The sequence below is a fragment of the Microcaecilia unicolor genome, chromosome 9 (assembly GCF_901765095.1).
Source record: "Microcaecilia unicolor chromosome 9, aMicUni1.1, whole genome shotgun sequence".
NCBI lineage: Eukaryota > Metazoa > Chordata > Amphibia > Gymnophiona > Siphonopidae > Microcaecilia > Microcaecilia unicolor.
Window position 1 is genome coordinate 44,366,741 of NC_044039.1, and position 20,955 is coordinate 44,387,695.

General features: G+C 45.0%; 1 protein-coding gene across 1 annotated transcript in view; it reads right to left on the bottom strand.

Annotated features, from left to right (window-relative positions):
- The window catches only part of ERC1 (ELKS/RAB6-interacting/CAST family member 1), a 503,932-nt gene that overhangs the window by 471,437 nt on the left and 11,540 nt on the right, over positions 1-20,955 (bottom strand). Inside the window, 1 exon segment of the mRNA XM_030214918.1 lies at positions 628-1,455. Coding sequence (XP_030070778.1) covers positions 628-1,296 — 669 coding nt within the window. The 5' untranslated portion in view covers positions 1,297-1,455.

Consider the following 20,955-nt stretch of genomic DNA (forward strand, 5'->3'; position numbering starts at 1 on the left):
TATCTACCTGCAGTAACTTTCAGCATCGCTTCTGTCTCCTACTAGTCCATGGAGCTCCACGAGTTTTCATGATTATTTTATATATCTACCAAGATAATAAATCCTTCCCTGAATAATCTCTGATTCTGTAACCCCAACCCTAATCCCCACCAACCACCCAGCTTTTGTGAGGCAATCTCATGGAAATTCTCCAAACTACTCACAAATAGCCAATGCCAAAAATCAACTTCAAGTCAAAAATGGAACCAAAAAAGCACCAATCATACCACAGCATTTACCATTTCAAGACTGGCAGGGTGGAAATATTGAATGTCACTGGAAATGGAATATGCATTCAGTAATATTCCTACAGATAGACAAGGAGAATAGGTATACAAAAAATTATCTTTATGCAAGAATGTCCTATTATGCCAAAACGATTCCCTATAATCATGTAGGCTATGATAAACACAATTACTGAGTAAACTGCCTGTTCTTCATGAAAACAGTTAAATTTAAAGATTTTACAACCTCACTACTCTACAACGTAGCACTAATTATAAAATGATTAGAGCCCCTTAAACAAACCCTCTATTTTTCCCTAATACACCAATTTAGTTCTAGAAGCTGTGATCATAGAAAGCTTACCTGGCTCTCCTCTTGAACAACTCGATATTGTTCCTTCCAAATACTAATTTTGGAGGCCTCATCTTTCCGCAGGGCTCGCTCTTTTTTCAGTTCAGGGCTCCAGAAGGTTTTAATGCTATTCATAGAGGAGCTCAGTTTACTTTCTTTCACCTCTACATCCTTGCGCAGGAAGTCATTCTCTCGAAGCACTTCCTTCAACTGTGCTTGCAAGTCCATTATAGTGTTATCTCTTGCCTGGCGAAGAGAGTGTGGTACAGTGGATGCCATGCTCACAGCAGGAAGATGATGCTCTCCAAATGCGATAGTGTCACTAGCAACCCCACTGCTGGCAATATTGGGGCTGCTCCCCATGGCAGTCATCCTAACCCCATAAGGCAAACGGCCTCCAGAGCGCCCAAGGGTCATCGTGCTTTTGGGTGTGTCTGCGCCAACATTTTCATGGTCACTTAAATACATTGGACCAGAAGTAGCATATGCAGCATTCAATGACTGAATATTTTCCATAGAAAGTGTTTTACCACTGCCAGCACCTGTACTGCTTCCAGAGCTCCCACCTGTGCTGTTGGTTCGACGGTGGCCCAAGCGTGGCGACCGTGGCAACCTTGGTGAGCGTCCAGGACTCTGGCCACTTGGTTCTACCTTTCCAACGGAACGAGCACTTCCATACATGACTGAAATGGCAGTTGAAGAGTTGGGACAGATGAGAAAAAATTTGAACTGTTCCTAAGATGTTTCTCTAGGGCCACGGAGCAGATTCAGGTTATTTGTTGGTTATATCAGACATGGTATCCTTCATATTTAAAACTGAATTCTCTCTTCTGATCTCATCTGTATGGATGGAAAAAAGAAAAATATATACATAAATTGGATTAGTTGCTCAAGGGCTGAGTTCTTGCAAAACTCAAATAAATGCTGTATACCAATGCTGCTCCCCCAGTCCTCATTTTGAACAATCCTGCCAAGCCTGGTCAGTTCACTGCTGACTAAGACATCATTTTAACAGTTATTTTTGTAAAATGTAGTTTTAGAAATAAAAAAATGTTTTGAGATCTTTTATTTTGTTATTTGTTCTTCAAGATAATTATGAGACAAATACTGAGGCCCAACAAATTCCTGACCTATAATCCAAACTGTAAACAAGATTATATGAGAAGTTGATAGCTTTCAAAACTCAGAGCTTTACCATGGCGCACACTAATGGACACAATTTAGGCTCAACACTTCCAACTGTACCTAATGAATATGGTAGTATGGTATCCTATTTCTAAGTCCTTCATTTTGATCACAAGCCCCTTATACTTGCTTTGTTCTCCACATGATCAGTAAGAAAGCTTGATAACTCAGCGGCCAAGTACACAGACCAAGTTCAAGAAAATCCAATTGACTGATCACAATGAGGGGTATTTTCGATACGACATTTAAGCTCTAATTGGGCCACTTTATGAAAAAGTGTCCAAAAATTGAATGACAGCAATTTTCAAACCAGAAAAATATTGATTTTTTGTTTTTTTTTGTTTCTAGAATAGCCATTTTCAAGATGTTTTTGTGCTCAGTGCATCTTTCTTTAGATACCATTTAAAAAACAAAAATGTCCTAGGGAGATTTGCACAAAAACAAGCCACTGGAATGTCTGCAGCCACCGTTTTTAGTAGACCGGCCAGACATGCCAGCAGAGCAGTGAGGTAGCCTGGGGGCTCTGAAGGAATGTCACATAAAAGGTCTCCGGTACAACTTTCACCGTAACCCCCTTATATAGTATTGTGAGCCCTCCAGGAACAAACAAAAAAACTCCAACAACTATACTTCACTGTGCACCACAATAGACAAGCCTGAAGGTACAGCAGGTACTTCAATGGCCCTGGATCCCCTTCTCTACAGTCCACTGTACTGACCACTAGAATACTCCTGTGACCAGCTTGCTGCTCTAATAGAATGACCAACATATCTGAAGCTGTCAGAGTTTGGTATGTACTGTCACACCTTTGGGGGCTGGGAGGGGGTCATGCCTCCTTCTTTCCAGTGGTCATCTTGTTATTTAGAGCATCTTTTTGTAACTCAGTCATGTTTGAAACAGGTCTAGACAAAACTGACATTTTTTGCCCCGGACAATTTGGTTTTGTTCTATTATGACAGAAAAATACCTAACTTTTGGGAACATCCAAGTCCCACCCAAAAACATTCCCCTCCTTGAAATTTGGACAAACTTCAGATTAGTTTTTTAAATGCTAACATATCCAGTTGCACTTTTGCCACAAACCGTGACAGGGCACGTAAGAGATTAGAACAGTGTCTGAAGAATATAAAATGCTGGATGGATGTGAATAAATTGAAAATAAACTCTTATCAGAGGTTCTACAGGTTATGAAGCAAAAATGTGTAGCACCATGCCCATGTTAGCTGGAACCAGGCCTGATGATGGGGGGGGGGGGGGGCGCATGCCTGACTATAATTTTTTAAAATATGAAAACGCGCAGTGCAGGCCAGTCCTGAAACCACAGCCTCGCTGGGGCCTTTTCTTGCCTGGCATGCAATGCCAGGCCCTTATGTCACGTGAATCCAGAACACTCTGTGTGCCGCCATGATGCTCTGCTGGCTCTGGCCCCCCTATATAACAGCCCATGTACTTCTCTGCCCTGGGCCCATCCTGGCTGGGACAGGATCATAGTTCAAGCAAGATCAATTATGTAATCTGAGCATCTAAACTGACTTCTCTAACCTTGTATCCATAAATGTCATCCATTATGAAAACTTGTTTTTATTATTTATGACTGTCAGTTATTCAGACATTCTTTAAATTCAAGGAGCCTTTGCACAAATGCAGTGCAGCACACTTGGACACTAGTTACTGTATTGCCTTGTACTGGGTTACCAGGAAAAGGTACAGGATATTTACAGCTATTTCAAAATGATTCATCTAAAACTACTTGTGAAGAAGGCACAACAATTCAAGTAACATTTCACAGATTCTAAATGCTTTTCACAAGTTACTTGTTGTCCAGAATATTAAATACAAGAACAAGAAAAGGTGAAAATCCACATCATGTTGTAAACCAAAACAGAAGATCTCAGAGGAAACCAGGTCAACATGAAACAGAAATCCAAACAACTTTATTGATCTAATTCAACACATAACCCAACATGGTTGTGTTTTGTACTTCTTTCATGTTGACCTGGTTTCCTCTGGGATCCTCTGTTTCAGAATATTAAATATCAAGCTTCAACCTTAACATTTAAGGCCCAGCATGTCATGAGGCTTAATTATTTGGCTGAGTAGTAGCTCTCTTACTTTTTACCTTTCGTGTTACGTTACCAAGACAGCAATTATCTGATTCTACCACCAATGGCCTAAAACTGCCACTCTTCTTATGCAGATACAAATTGCAAGCTGTAACATTATCAACTGACCTTGTGTTTTTCAAATGCTCTTTAAAAGCTCAATGACAAACCATCAGTGTCAATGAGGATCAATCCCATGGGTCTTGGAAACTGAGTTCTGTGGCTATGCTGCCACTGTGGGGTGCAAGTACCTCATCAGGCCTATCCCCAGTAGCGTGAGCTAGCCCAGGAATCACCAGGCCAGAACAAAATACACAGCTGAGACTTCTATCTTGAAAGACCAATGGATGCAGTTCAAGCGATACAGACCCAGCTCTATACTCTCCAGCATAAGATGGACGCCCTCCAAACATCTACCATCAATTAAGTCAATACACTGCTCATTCCCAGCCTTTAAGTCCCCCGATGCCACAAATGCCACTCCTAGAGAAATCTGATGGAGTAGGAGAACTGTGTGGGTTTCTATACCAGTGCAAGCTCTTATTTCAATTACCCTCTCTCAGGCATTTGAGGAAGTAAACTAGGTCCAGCTATCAGCATTACACGTCTCTGCTGGGGGTTACAGACAGCGACAGCTTATACCACAAGAAAACCCCACTAGAACACTGAACTCATCTGGAACAAGTTGGCATCCTGAGCCCATTTTTGACAGGGCCTTTAAGATAAGCTGGAATGACTGAAGCTCCTGGCCAATCTAGAGACATTGCTCATCCCGGGTATCCTTTTAAAAAAAAAAACACCTCTTGTAAGAGGGGCAGATGTATGAATCGAGATCCAGAAAGGTGCCTCCGACTGAAACTTCTAAACAAGCCCATAAAGGTCTCATGATACGTCTTCATCTGCCAGAAGAGGAGAAAGACAGACCTCACCTGGAAGATCTCTACCTTTACTGCTGTCTTCCAAGGCACCAGTGAAGCAGTAGCCTGAAGGGGCTTCAGAATTGTGACCACCCCTCATGTAGGAAATGGATACTCTCAACCCCACAGGGAAATATTCAGAACAAGCACAAACCTTCTAGGCTGCCCATGTGATAACTTCAAGTAATCATCTGTGGAATCACAAGAAACTACAGTTTATGTTAGGAAAATGTGAGATCCATAAAACATTCTGAAGCACCGGACTCTATCTTAACAGCATCACATTCCAGCATAGCTGTCAAGATACTGATGGCTTGTCCTTTTCATCAGGGCCTGAACGGTTTATGATCACCACAAGGTAAACTTTTTCTTTTTACCTACATTCCATATTTGGCCATTTATTTTAGATATATTACATCTATAATGGCATGAGCTGTAAAGTGGCCAAACAAAGACACATCAGACAGTTTTCCCTTCTAAGTGTTGTCAAAAGGAAAGTGATCGAGAAAAGCACTCCAGAGTCCAGCACCATTTCGCAGAGATACAAGAAAAACTTTTGACTACAAGGAAGTATTTTTTAAAAAGGGCTGCTGACAGGTTATGCCCTCCCCTCCCCATTTGAGAGAGAGAGAAAATGATAATCTACTCCCTGTCTGAACTGGAACTCAAAGCATTAAGAGTACCTGCAAGAGAATTTAAAGGATTTATCAGGCCCTCGACCTGCCCATCAGGAGCCCCAATTTGCTTTGTACCAAAGAAGAATATCTCCCTCTGATCTAGCACAGCTTACCAGGCTCTCTCCATGTAGCAGCTTTCATAACTGATGCCCTCTTCCTCTCAACAAGCTGGTGGAACACCTTCAGTCAGCTCAAATTTTCAAGAAGCTCAACCTCAAGGTTACTTACAACTTGATCCACACCAGAGGAAGGAAATTAAAACAGCTTTCTGTATCAGACAGACATTTTGATATTTGGTAATACTGTTTGGCTTAAAACAGGGCTTGACAAATCCCAGGCATCAAGTCACCACAGTGACTAAAATTACTCAAAGAAACCTGGATTTTCTTGCTCTATATACATATGTACTTTTAAATGCTGCTGTAGTCTCAAGAGTTGTCACTCAACGGAAACATCCATGCTGGTCTCAGGGCCTCAAGTGTTGTAAGACCAGCATGGCAATTCCTATAACATGCTATCAGGGTGCCAAACAATTCCGTGCAGAAGCAGCAGCAACAACAGGAGGATAAATAAAGCAGGCCTAATGGGGTCAGGGGTGGCTGCCTGGCTGGGCAATGGCTGTAAAGTCACTAGTGAGGATAACAAAAAGAGCCAAGGAAATAAAAATAAAGTGTTACTTAAAATACAACTATTTTTTAATAATCCAACAGGGAAATACCAGCTCCACCTGTTGGCCAAGTTGTAAGGTAAATGTCATTTGTCTGAAATATATGACTCCTGACGCAAGCATCTCTACAATTGCCTTTCTTTACTTAGGAACATAAGAACATAAGCGTTGCCATGCTGGGACAGATATCCTGTTTCCAACAGCAGCCAATCCAAGTCACAAGTACCTGGCAAGATCCCAAAACAGTAAAACAGATTTTATGCTGCTTATCCTAGAAATAAGCAGTAGATTTTCCCAAATCCATCTTAATAGTGACTTATGGACTTTTTTTAGGTAATTATCCAAACCTTTTTTAAACTCTACTAAACTAACTGCTTTTACCGCATTCTCTGGCAATGAATTCCAGAATTTTATTCACGTTGAATGAAGAAATATTTTATCTGATTTGTTTTAAAATTTAGTACTTAGTAGCTTCATTGTGTGCCCCTTAGTCCTTATATCTTTGGAAAGATTAAAGGAATATTTACTAGCCTTTATGCATTGGATTATTTAAAAATATTTTTAACATTTAAGAATAAAGAAAACAACAAGGACTAAGGGGAGGTGAATTGATAAGCAAAACAACGAGAAGGAAACGTGATTAAGAAAGCTGGGGGGGGGGGGGGGGGGGAGGAGAAGATTGACAACATTAGCAGTAAAACCGCATGATCGGGGAGAGTCCTAAGAGCCAAAGCTCTCCCTGTTCCATAGCAGGTAAAGACACTTGACTATATAAATAAAGCATGTTAAAGAATAATAATACTGTTAACTCTGCAGAAAAAGAACTTATGCTCAAGGGTGGGTGGGGTAGAGGAGAAGGGATGGGAAGATTAAGGAATAAAGATAAAAGATTCGATGTTGATACAATACTCTTCTTGGAAACATTTTTTTTTGTTACATTTGTACCCCGTGCTTTCCCACTCATAGCAGGCTCAATGCGGTGGGCAATGGAGGGTTAAGTGATTTGCCCAGAGTCACAAGGAGCTGCCTGTGCAGGGAATCGAACTCAGTTCCCCAGGACCAAAGTCCACCACCCTAACCACTAGGCCACTTTATTTCAATGTCAATAAAGATGATTTAAACATAAAAATATTTTTATGTAGAATAACATTTTGTAACCATATATTTGATTCCCATTCACATGCTACTTATTCATGTTTAGACTATATTCTTCTGGATAAAATGTTACCAGATGTGGGTTGCTCTTTTCCTATAAGTCATATTACTAATTTCTAATTATGCTCTGGTGGTGTGGGCCACTATACCATCTTTATGTCAGGAGGTCAGCGATAGAAGGTGAACTTAATAATGTGTTACAAAATGCTGAGCTCTGTAAGGATTTTATCACTATTTTGAGAGATTATTTTGATTTTAATATGGACTCTTTTCCTTCATTGGTTACTGTGTGGGATGCCTTTAAGGCTGTTTCTCGGGGCTATTTTCTCCAAAAGGCTAGTCAGCATTCTAAGGCTCAGCTAGCCCATTTGGCTCAATTTTTTTTTTTGTTACATTTGTACCCCGCACTTTTTCCCACTCATGGCAGGCTCAATGCGGCAGGCAATGGAGGGTTAAGTGACTTGCCCAGAGTCGCAAGGAGCTGCCTGTGCCGGGAATCGAACTCAGTTCCTCAGTTCCCCAGGACCAAAGTCCACCACCCTAACCACTAGGCCACTCCTCCACTGTCAATGTTTGGAGCAGCATGGACTTTTGGAGGCTCAGCACAAGGACTTTTGGTCTTTGTCAGAACTTTGAAAGCTTCAGGCTAGCAAATGGAATTAGCAGCTCTTTATGATGACCAGTTGCAGTTTATTACTGCTCATTTTAAGCAAACCCACTATGAATGTAGTAATAAGCCAGGTCGCTTCTCGGTGACTAAGTTATGGCGGACAAGAGCTGACAGACATATTTTACGTGTCAGGGATTCTTGGGGGGGGGGGGCGTTTTTGACTATATCATCCCATATTCTGAAGCATTTTCATCATATTTATTAGACTTTATACTTGGCTGATGATACTATCCAGTCAAAAGCCACGGATAGCTATTTGAATGAACAGGATCTGCCACTGTTGTCCCCTAAACAAAGGTGCAGGTCATGGTGCAGGAAGTTTTAAAGGTTATCAAAGAGTTGCCTAATGGTACATCTCCTGGCTTAGATGATTTCACTTATGAGGTTTTTTTTAGGCCTTTGCAGTAGAGTTGGCACCCCTATTGACCTTAGTTATTAATTCAGTTCATGAGGGGGAACCGCTGCTTCCCTCAATCATGGAGACTTGGCTTGATAAGGATTAAAAAAAAAAAAAAAGATAAGGCAGTTCTCTATTTTAAATATGGAAGTAAAAATTCTGGCTAAAGTATTGGCCAACTGATTGGCTGGGCTGCTCCCTGCCCTGATTTATCCAGATTGGGTGGGATTTGTGGCTCAGTGACAAGCTATGGACAATTGAGTAGGACGGTGGACTTGATTCATGTGTCTCCGGTTTCTGGCATCCTCATGTGCCTTTGATTGGGGTCATTGGGACTTTCTTGATAAGGTTTTGGTTAAATTTGTTAGGCCCTTTTATCACTCTTGGATTCAGGCTTCACCAAAGGCTTGTGTTTGCGTTAATGGTGGGAATTCTAGTTTATTTCCCCTTTTATGGAGCACTCGTTAGGGGTGTCCGCCTTCCCCCATTTTATTTGCAATGGTTATGGAGCACCTTGCTGTAGCTATCGGAACTAACCCAGATATAGGAGGGGTTCTTGTGGGGGGAGGAGGGAAATCAAGAATTTATAATGGCATTGTTTACGGATGACGTTCTCTTGTCTGTTACATGCCCTTTGACTTCTCTGCCAAATTTAATGAAAGAGATCGAAGCCTATTCGGCTGTCTCTGGGTATAGGTTGAATGCTATTAAGTCTGCGGGTTTGGCAGTTGGGCTCGCTCCTCATTTGTTGGAGACCTTCAGTCTTCTTTCCCTTTTAAATGGGCTTCTAAGAGATCTGCCACTAGGGGGTCCAGCTTACTCATAATATTCAGAATCTCTTTGGGGCTAATTATCCTGCAGCAGGCGCTGATCTGAGATTTGGAGTGCTGGGCACTCATGTTTTCCTGGTTTGGGAGCACTGCAACTATAAAAATGGACATTATTCCTTGTTTGTTGCATTTGTTTCAGGTTATCCTGTTTCTTCTCCCTAGGTCTTTCCTTTCAGGTCTCGAGGATTGCCTCATTCACTTTGTGTGAAATCATAAGAGTCATCGTTTACCTCGGGCCTTTTTATATAAATGTAAGTGGAATGGGGGTTTGGGTGTTCCCAATCTGTTTTAGTACTACTGTGCTGCTCAGGCTCGTCCTGCGATTGAATGGTTTCATGCTTCTGAGCATAAGTTGTGGATCCATCTTGAACAGAATATGGTGAGCAGTCATTTCTTGAAGCATCTTATTTGGCTCCTGGGAAAGTACAGGAGTTTATCTGTTGGTTTGTGCCCCTCTATTTCTGCCACCTTTTATTATTAGGACTCTATTTACAGCTTCTCGTTCTCCCTTGTATCGTCATACTCCAATTGCCTACCATCTGGTTTTCTCCAGGGATAAGAATGAGTCCTTTTGCTCATTGGGCTCAGTGGGGGGGGGGGGGGGGGGTTAGCTACTTGGGGTCAGTTGTTCCTTTTGACACGCTTTAAGCAGATTATCAGCTCTCACCTTCTGACAGTTATGCTTATGTTCAAGTGAAACATTTTTTTTTAATACTCCGTCGATTAGATCTTGTATTTTGTGAAAGGAGATTATTTGGAGGACTTGTTTGAGGACTAAGAGCACTCATGGGCTTATTACTCATCTTTATGCTTTTTTAGCTAAACAAATTAAGTTGTATGCTCTTCATCGGGTGAAATGAGAGCAGGAGCTGGTCATCACGATTTCTGATGACGATTGGCTTGTTTTGGAGAAGGCCCTGTTGAAATCTTCCTTGGTGGTTTCCATCAAAGAAAATGTAATTAAGGTTTTTTTTTTTTTTAACTGCTGGTATCTTACCCCAGCGAGGCTGCACCACATTTTTCCAGGTCCTTCTCCCCATTGTTGGAGGGGTTGTGCAGTGTTGGGAACTATGGGCCACATTTGGTGGTCCTGTCCCAAGGCTCTAGCTTACTGGAGAATGGTGCAGTCTTGCCTCCAGGTGTGGCTTGGTCGTCCGGTGCAATGGCATCCAGCTGCCTTTTTATTGGGTAAGAAATCTGTGGGCCTTACTTGATTGCAATCTCTGTTGATTCGTCATACTCTTTGTGTGGCTCAACTTAATTTGGCAAGACATTGGAAGCAGTGTACTGTTTCTTCTTTGGTACAATAGATTACAAGGTTGTGGTACATCTGTGATATGGAGCATTTCACTGCATTGAAGCAAATGACCTTTTCTAAGTGGGAGGTCATTTGGGCTCCTTTTTTGACTGCCTTCTGATTAGAGAGGGGGGGTTGTATTTACCCATTGGGTTTTGTTATTTGGGAAGAGGGGAGGTGGGATGGGGAGTTGATTTAATTTGCTAATTGGGGGAGGGTGGTGGGTTGGGTGATGGGACTTTTCCAACTGTAAACCTCTTGTTAAAATACGGAAGCCTGACACTGTTCACTTTTCTTGGGCTATCCAGGTTTTGGTATGTTTCAACTATATTATCTTCCTTGTTGCTTGTTTTTAAATGGGAAAATTAGGTTCTTACCTTGGTAATTTTCTTCCCTTTAGTCATAGCAGATGAAGCCATTACGTATGGGCTGTGTCCATCAACCAGCAGGGGGAGATAGAGAGCACTCAACTTTTCACAGTGCCTCATGGCCAGCCTGCTCCACTGCCTCTTCAGTATTTGAAGCTTCCAAAGCAGTATGGCAAACCGCAATGGGAATAACATGAACTTTCCTCACAGCGAACGATGGCCCCTTAACAAGGGCATGAACTCAAAAGGAGGAAATGAACACATCCTCCTGGAGGGAATAAACTCGTCCTCCTTATTGTATAACTGGAGGGGATACACGCAACCTCCTGGAGGGAATAAACATCCTCCAAAACATAAACTGAAGGGAATGGACTCATCCTCCTATAAGTGAACATGAATCCTGAAGACTGTTTTCCAACTTTCTTCCAAGGAAGGAACTTCAGGAAACAAGAACAGAACCTGAAACAGATTCACAGCATACAGACAATCATACAGGGAGGGCTCATGGCTTCATCTGCTATGACTAAAGGAAAGAAAATTACCAAGGTAAGAACCTAATTTTCCCTTCCTTGTCATCAAGCAGATGAAGCCATTACGTATGGGATGTAACAAAACAATCCCTATATAGGGTGGGAACAGGTCACACCACGCGCTAGCACTTGTGCTCCAAAACGCGCATCCCTCCTAGCAGCCACATCCAGCCTGCAATGTCGGGCAAAAGAGAGCTTAGAAGCCCATGCTGCTGCACTGCATATCTCTTGATGAGAGAGTGCTCCAGTTTCAGCCCAAGAGGAAGAAATCGCTCTGGTAGAATGCGCCTTAAAGGCTACAGGCGGAGACCGGCCGGCAAGCAGATAAGCTGAAAAGATAGTTTCTTTGAGCCAGCGGACAATAGTGGCTTTAGACGCTGGAGACCCTCTGCGAGGACCTGATAGCAAAACAAACAGATGATCATAGATCCTGAAAGAGATAGTAACTCGCAGATACTGCAGCAGAGTCCTGCGCACATCCAATAGGTGCAACTGCCCAAAAGATTCTGGAAACTCCTCCTTATCAAAGGAGGGCAAGAAAATAGGCTGGTTTAGGTGAAACGCTGAAACCACCTTAGGTATGAAGGAAGGCACGGTCTGAACCGTGACCCCAGACTCTGAGAATTGCAGAAATGGGTCTCTACAGGACAGCGCCTGGAGCTCTGACACCCGTCTCGCCGAAGTAATGGCCACAAGAAAAACAACCTTTAGTGTCAAATCTTTCTCCGATGCTCACCGAAGCGGCTCAAAAGGAGAAGCCTGCAGGGCCTTCAAAACTAGCCCCAGGGTCCAAGCTGGACAGGGTGCTCGCACGGAAGGCCGGAGCCGAAGCACCCCACTAAGAAACCGTGCCACATCTAGATGAGCAGCTAAAGACACGCCTTCAACCTTACCACAAAGGGAGGCCAACACTGCCACTTGCAGCTACAGGGAATTATAGGCCAAGCCTATTTGTACACCATCCTGCAAAAAGTCCAGAATCAGCGAGACAGGAGCCCGCATGGCTGTGATCGCTTTTAAAGCGCACCAAGACTCAAACTGGTGCCAAATCCTGGCATAAGCCACGGAAGGAGAGTGGAAATGACTGTGTTTGAATAGCCTTTGTCCCTCAATTGCGCCCTCTCAATCGCCATGCCATAAGACCAAAGCGGCAGGCGTCCTCCATGGCTACCGGGCCCTGTGACAACAGGTTCGGTACCAGAGGTAAAGGAAGGGGAGCCGCCACTAGCATCTCTCGGAGGTTCGCATACCAAGGCCTCCTGGGCCAATCCGGGGCGATGAGGACCACTTCTCCTGGGTGCAGCCGAATCCGCAGGAGCACGCACCCTATCAAGGGCCACGGAGGGAACACATATAGTAGGCCCGGAGGCCAGGGCTGAGTCAAGGCATCCAACCCTGCCGAGCGAGGACTTTGGCATTTGAACTTGTCGCCATAAGATCCATCACGGGCTTGCCCCATTTGGCACATATCTGAAGGAATACTTCGTCTGCTAGTTCCCATTCTGCTGGATCGATCTGATACCTGCTTAGATAATCGGCTTGCACGTTGCTCTGACCTGCAATGTGAGCTGCCGACAGAAACTGAAGATGCAGCTCGGCCCAGTGGCAAATCTGTTCGGCCTGCGCGGCCAGTGCTCTGCACTAAGTGCCGCCTTGTCAATTTATGTAGGCCACTGCTGTCGTGTTGTCCGACATCACTCTGACAGCCAATCCTTCCAGGGTCAGTTGAAAGGCCAGAAGCGCCTGAAACACCGCTTTCAACTCCAGGCGGTTTATGGACCACTCCGACTCCTCGGGTGTCCATAGTCCCTGGGCATGCTTCCCCTTGCAACGTGCGCCCCAGCCCTTCAGGCTGGCATGTCACCACTAGACACCAATCGGGGAGCGCCAGCGGCATTCCTCGCCGCAGCATGCTGTCTGAGAGCCACCACTCCAAGCTGAGTCGGGCCGCAGGGACCCAAGAAAGTCTGCATTGATAATCCTGAGAAACTGGAGACCATCTTTGAAGTAGGGAATATTGTAGAGGTCTCAGGTGCGCTCTCGCCCAGGGCACCACTTCCAATGTGGCTGTCATCGATCCCAGCAGCTGGACAATGTCCGAAGCTCGCGGGCGGGGCATCCTCAGGAGCAGATGGACCTGATTCTGAAGCTTGCACCGCCTTTGCTTGGGAAGAAACACTTAGCCCGAGTCTGTGTCGAACCTGGCCCCCAAATATTCTAGAGATTGCGAGGGGGTCAGGTAACTTTTGGCCATATTGACGACCCAGCCTAGAGATTGAAGTACTGAGACCACTCTGGCTGTAGCTTGATAGCTCTCTGTTACAGAGTCTGCTCTGATGAGCCAGTCGTCAAAGTACGGGTGTGAACCCTGATACCTTCTCGCCTGAGCAAAGCAGCTACTACCACCGTTCGAAAAGGTTCAGGGAGCTGTGGCAAGGCCAAAAGGCAAGGCCCAGAACTGGAAATGTTTTCCCAACACCGCAAACCTCAGAAACGTCTGGTGCGGGGGCCAAATTGGTATGTGCAAGTAAGCTTCTTTCAGGTCTAGAGACGTGAGAAACTCTCCTGGCTGTACCGGAGCAATGACGGAGCGCAGGGTTTCCATGTGGAAATGCCACACTCTCAGGGACTTGTTTAATTCTTTTAAGACCAGAATAGGGCGAAAAGACCCACCTTTTCGCGGCACCACAAAAGTAGATGGAGTATTGGCCGTAGCCGTGTTCGGCGGGAGGTACCGGGGACAGGGCCCCTAACTGAATCAGACCTTGCAAAGTCTCCTCTACCGCCACCCGTTTGGCGGCAGAACCGCATCGGGACTCCACAAACACGTCTCTTACTGGGGCGTTGAATTCTATTCTGTAGCCATCTCTGATCAGGTCCAGAACCCACTGATCTGAGGAAATATTGGCCCACTCCTCGGCAAAGAGGGAAAGACGTCCTCCGATGACAGGAAGCGAGGAGGGGGCCGGCGCACCGTCATTAAGAGGGTCACCCCTGAACTCCAGGCCTAGAGCCGGTGGCTGCGGAACGCTTGTCCGAGCGAAAGGAGTTCCTCTGCTGAAAAACGGGCACGAGAAGTGAACCCAGCAGAACGCCCCGGGCGTTCACGGAAGCGAGGTCTATAAGAGGAGTGGACCGCCTGGCCCTTGGAGGAAGGCCTCGGCCTATCTTCGGGCAAGCGCTGGGGTTTAGGATCTCCCAGGCCTTTAACAATTTTTTTTCCAACTCCTCACCAAATAGGAGAAGGCCTTGAAAGGGCAACTTCACCAACCTTTGCTTAGAGGCCATGTCCGCTGCCCAATGTCGTAGCCAAATAAGACAGTGAGCCGCCACTGCCATTTGTTTAGCCGAAGCTCTGACAATATCATAAAGGGCATCAGCCAAAAAGGACAAGGCCGACTCCAGCCGTGAAGCCACATCCAAGAAGGGCTCCGCTCCATCTCCGGGCTGTTCCACTGCCTGTTGCAACCACGCCAGGCAGGCTCTAGCAGCATAACAACTGCATGCAGACGCCCGAACAGTAAGACCTACAATTTCAAAGGACCGTTTAAGTGCTGCTTCCAGCCTACTGTCCTGTATATCCTTCAGGGCAACTCCTCCTTCCACAGGGAGGGTAGTTCTCTTTGTCACCGCAGTGACTAGGGCATCTACTTTAGGCATTGCAAAGCGAGCCAAATGCTCCTCACGCAGAGGGTATAATTGCCCCAAAGCCCTGGAAACTTTCAAAGGTCCCTCGGGGTCAGCCCACTGAGCGGAAATAAGCTCTTGGATGGAGTCATGCAAAGGAAAGGCTCGAGCAGGCTTTTTGGTACTAGCCATCCTAGGATTCACAGAGGAGGCCGTGCCACTGTCAGGCTCTTCAATAGAAAGGACCTGTAGGGCATCTGAAATAAGCGCTGGCAGCTCATCACAGTAGAAAATCCTCACCGCAGAGGGATCATCCAGATCCTGTGGTAATTCTGCACCTGACTCTGGCTCCTCAGACCACGAAGGCCTGCCAGAACTTTCCGAATACTCACAGCCCGACCACGGGGGGGGAAGAAGGTGCACCACAATCTGAAGGGGAATTAGCCCTTCTACGCTTTTCTTTATGCCAATTATCAGGGAAAATAGCCTCAGCGGGCAGTCCCAGGCCAGAATCCACCGGGGGGCGGACAATAGAAGGGGCCTCAGACGACCCTTCAGGGAGAGCTCTTTTCAGCATGTATGCTTTATGCAACAAAAAAACACAATCAGGGGAGAAAAACTCGCCCTGGGCACCCAGATCCCGTCCGGGGTTAGCCGCTCCCTGAATAGCCTCAATTCGAGGTCCCCCCCCCCCCGCCCCCAGGGCTCTCCGTCTCTACGGAGGCCGCGCCATGCGGAGAATTCAAAATGGCATCCGGGAAGAATCATCGCTCGCCATGCTCGGGTCGGCTCTTACACCTGTACAGCACGATTTAGAGCCCCGCTGCTGATTTGCACTTGCCACACCGGGAACAGCGCTTTACATTCTCTGCAGCCATCGCCGAAAACGGCGGGAAAATTCAAAATGGTGGTTTCGCTCCAAAAACGCCCCGATCGCGGGCCCACCCCGGAGGAGTTAGAAAACACTCTTACTTCACCGGACCGAGTATCACAGCTCCGGTCCCATAGAAGAATCAAAAGGAAAACCTCTGTTCCATTTTTTTTTTTTAAACGCTGTGAGGAAAGCAGAGGTAATAAGAACTCCGGAGGCTCAGGTGAGTGGGAAAGGCAGGGAAAGGCGAACCAATGTGCCTGCATCCATTGAGTGGGAAAGGACAGGGAAAAGCAAGCTAATATGTCCATATCCACGGGGGCATGGGTAAGGCAGGGAAAGGGCTAACCTATGTGCCTTCAAAGTGAAGCTGCTATAGCCTCTAACACTCCGGCTAACAACTGGCAAGCCAGGAGCCACCCCCAGGCAGATTTTTGATGGAGCTCGAAGAAGCTGCAGCCACCCTGCTTGGGGAGATAGAGAATACTGAAGAGGCAGTGGAGCTGGCTGGCCATGAGGCACTGTGAAAAGTTGAGTGCTCTCTATCTCCCCCTGCTGGTTGATGGACACAACCCATACGTAATGGCTTCATCTGCTTGATGACAAGGAAAAACTGCTTCTGCAAATTACAAAAATAAATGCATAAAAGTTTGTATTTTTATTTCCTCGGTTCTCTATCTTTTTTTTGTTGCTGTTATTCTGTTCTATATGGAGACTTATAATCTGCCTTTAAACATTAAGGTGCAAAGCAGAGTACAGATCAAGATACTTCTTAAGAAGAAGGTGTTTACCCTCTCTGCTGTGTTGGATTGTTTGTTTCATGAGACATTGTTCTTTCATCCTTTCTGGCTTTTGCCCTATGGAGTCACTAGCTCAAGGGAAGAAATTTAATTGACTTAATGTGAGTGGGGGAGGGCTAATAGAGGCTAGTGGGGTAGATAACTGGCTTCTAAAGTTAGCAAAGGGAGATGGGGGAGCGTTTCCCAATTCTGACAGATTTCAGAGACAGTTGAACGTTCAAGATATCTACAGTATATGCAAATCCATTTCATCCATATTCATTGTGGACATCCTGAAACAGAACAGCTGATGGGTCCCTAGGACATATTTGGAGAGCCCTGGCTTAGGAAGCAGAAAACTGGGCTAAGGAACTGAATTTGGGTCTCAGAGCTTTGGCTGTACTTTTACCCAAGTTGCCCTAATAAGCCAAAATAGATTATAATTGGTCACTGTACAGCCTTTTGAATCCACTCTTAGGTTCATAAATCAGACATTAAATTATAACGGCAATTAAAGCAGTTTGCGAAATATGCGTTTCCCTCTTTTTGAAAATCTTTCTCTACCCTTCTGCAGTCAAATAATTAGAAGTGATTGCCAACGTGATAAGAAGTATTCTGTGAGCTACTGATCATGAATTTTGATGAAAAAATGCAATTGGTGGAAATGTGTGTGCGTTTGAGCATCGATTGGTTCATTTAAACTCACAGTGTATTTATTTCCCACAGCCAATTTGAAAGCCATGCTTAAGCAGTGAAGGTGGCTGAAGTTCACCTGAGGCAGCATTCTAGTGAAACAGGGCCCTTGTCAGGACTATCTCAGGGCCTAGCATTTTGAAGATTTGCTTGACAAGCTGGAGCATCAGCTTACTTGCAGCACAAGGTAAGTGGTTTTGTTTTGGATTTTAAAAAAAGACCTTAATTCACTTTCACCGATAACTGAAATATATACTTGACTATAAGTTGATCTCAAGTATAAGTCAAGGGCATTTTTGGGACAAAATGGCCAAAAATGGTGTGACCCATGTAGAAGTTGAGGCCACACACACTTCTCCCTTCCTCACTCACACCCCTCACCCAGCCAGAATAACCTTTTCCCTGCCTCACTCATACCCCACCACACAGATCGAGCATGCCCTCTCTGCTACCCTCCCCCCCCCCAGGCATATCTTTTTCCTTGGTGCCCCATTTTTTTTTGTGCTGTAACAGCAGCAATAGATTTTTATTCAGAAAAAAATACTTCCAAGTTAACAATAAACGGCATGGATGGCATGAAGCCACAGTTGAAGATTGTAATGAACAACAGTCTTGGAATCCCCAGGCAGGTCATTTTGACTGAAATGCTACATTAGATGTAAGTGTCGGGAGCTAAAGTTTTTCCAGTCAGCGTAGAGCCTGTTGTTGCTGGATAAGTAGCCACTATTTTCTCATTTTTGTTTTGAAGGTATTTGTCTAGCATGGTGCAACATGTTCTATATTATGAGACTTTGAAGCATTTTCGATATATTTTTTGAGTTTATTATTTAAAATGTTTTTTATTGATGACAAACATAAAACATAGATTCTTCATTTATAGACACTTTCCATAGCCGTGTACATTTCTCCAATATTACGCCATTCTACCAAATCCATTATACAGTCATCAAGTTATTTATTTATTCTCCCCCCCTCCTCCCCCCTCTCCACTATAGAAATTCCTTCATCAATACTATATTGAGGAACATCCAAGTTAACAACACCCTCTACATTTCAAATGCACAAGAAATCAGCTTTAAACCAACAAACCAATAAACAGGCGATCTAAACAGTAACGTACAGCCATCAAACTTGTTGATCATGCCTTCCCCTCCATCCCCTCCCCACCCTCTATGTACATCTTCTCAGAGGTATTATATTATATCATAGTTCCCCTTCAACTACTGTATCCTCCATTCCCTTATCTTCCCTTCAACTATGCCCCTCCCCCCTCCCTCCCCTTACTACCCAGACTTCCAACCAGATTACCTATATTCTAGCTAAATATATACCCTCCATCCTTATGAGTCCACCCTTACTCCCTCTCCCTCCCCCCTTCCCATTCTGTTTGCATGTCCCACCTCTGACTCCCTCTGGTCCCTTCCAATATCCCATGGTAATCTATTTAATATTTGACTTCGTGCTCTTGGCGATATCGTACTTATATATTTCCCCCATATTGTTAAGAAATTCTTTTGCCTTTTTGGTGTCAGTCGCGCCCCTCTCGCTTCCCAGAGCATCAGTTGATGTACCCTATTCCTCCAGTACCAGTGAGAAGGAGGCATGTCCAGCACCCAATGACCAAGGATACACTTTTTCCCCACCATGCATGCTTTACTCAAAAACAATTGGTCCCCTCGTGTGTCCACCCCCCACCGTCCAGGAATACCTAACAACATTCTGTCAAATGTGATGACTATTGGATGATCTAGAACTCCACTAAGATATCTACCCAATCCCCACCAGAAGCCCTTAATGTATCTACATTGCCATAGGCAGTGTGTTAGTGTAGCTCCACCCTGCTTACACTTGAGGCAGGCATCAGTAGTGGTTACTTTTGCAAGAAAAGCTCTTCTAGGGGAAAAGTAGGCTCTATAAAGGATTCTATACTGACATTCTTGCATTTCTGCACTGTGGACCACCCTCGTTATTCCCAACAACGATTGCCTTATAAGCTTCTCAGGAATTTGGCACTGTGCTTCAACGCTCCATTTGTCCGCCACCTCTAGTACCCGCCTCTCCGGACGCCCTTTCTCTATCTCTTTACAGAACCAGGATACTGAGGTCTGTCCCAGTGCATCTCCCTCTAGAAAGTCCTTAAGCTGCCTCCCAAATCGAGGGAACAGACCTTCTTTGGGCAGACTACGCACGTAATGTGACAATTGTCGATAAGCCAACATCGCCGCCATTCCCCCTGAACATCGTTGCTGAAAGTCCATCCAAGAGATCAAGGTGCCATCCTCCTGCATGACACTCTCTAACAATTCCACTCCTTGTTCCTGCAATCTACGGAACACTGCATTATCTCTCCCAGGCGGGAACTCATCATTCCCTGCCAACGGCAGTAATATACTAGTGGTGGGATCCTGGCCCCATCGTTGCAACAAATCCCTCCACACATGCCAAAGAGGCCCCAACAATAAACTATCTCTGAGTCTTCCAGGCAGTTTCCCTTTCTTTGGGACATGTAATAAGTAATTCAAATGCCATGGATGGAAGTGCGCTCGTTCCATCCCCACGTCCGTAAAAGCAGATGTGCCCATAATCCAGTCTCGCAGATGCCTCAAAAGACATGCCTGATTATACACCCTCATATCTGGGAGTCCTAACCCCCCCTTACTCCGGTGCCCCACTAAATATTGCCATTTCATCTTCGATTTCCTACCTGCCCAACAGAATTTTACCACTAACCTCCGAAGCGCCACCACATCACGGTTCAACAATCTTAATGGCAGAGCCTGCATAACAAATAGCCAACGTGGAAACACTATCATGCGGAATAGTTGTATCCGTCCCATCAAAGACAAAGGAAGCATCGACCATCGAGCTAGTTGATCTTTAGTCTCTTTCAACAACTTAGTTATATTTAGTTCGTAGATCCGCCTCGTGTCCATTGGAAGCTGTATTCCCAGGTATCTAAAAGATCCCTGCGCCCATCTCAAGGGGAAACTGTCTGCCCATTCTCGCTTAAGCTCAGCATTGCTAGTTAACGCTTCTGACTTTTGAAGATTGAGCCGAAACCCTGAGAAATTCCCATATTCCTCTAAACTTTCCATGAGAAATGGCAAAGAGTGCCTAGGCTCTGTAAGTAACACCAAGAGATCATCAGCAAATGCAGCTGTCTTAAAGTTATAGTCCCGCACCCTCACTCCTCGAATGTCTCCATTGTTTTGGATCTCTCTCATTAAAGGGTCTAACGCCAAGATAAAAAGAAGTGGTGAGAGTGGACAACCCTGCCTCGTGCCCCTCCTAATTGGAAACCATTCAGATCTCATGCCATTCACAAATATCTGCGCTTTCGGGTCCGTGTATAGCACTTTGACCACCTGCGCAAAAGGGCCCCTTATGCCATATGCCGTCAACACTTCAAACAAATAGGTCCAATCCACGCGGTCGAACGCTTTCTCCGCGTCAAAACTCACCAACAATGCTGGGACCTGTTCCATTCGTACCCTTTCTAGTGCCACCCAAATTCTCCTCATATTCTTGGCTATCACCCTCCCACAGGTAAAACCTACCTGAGAGTCCATGATCA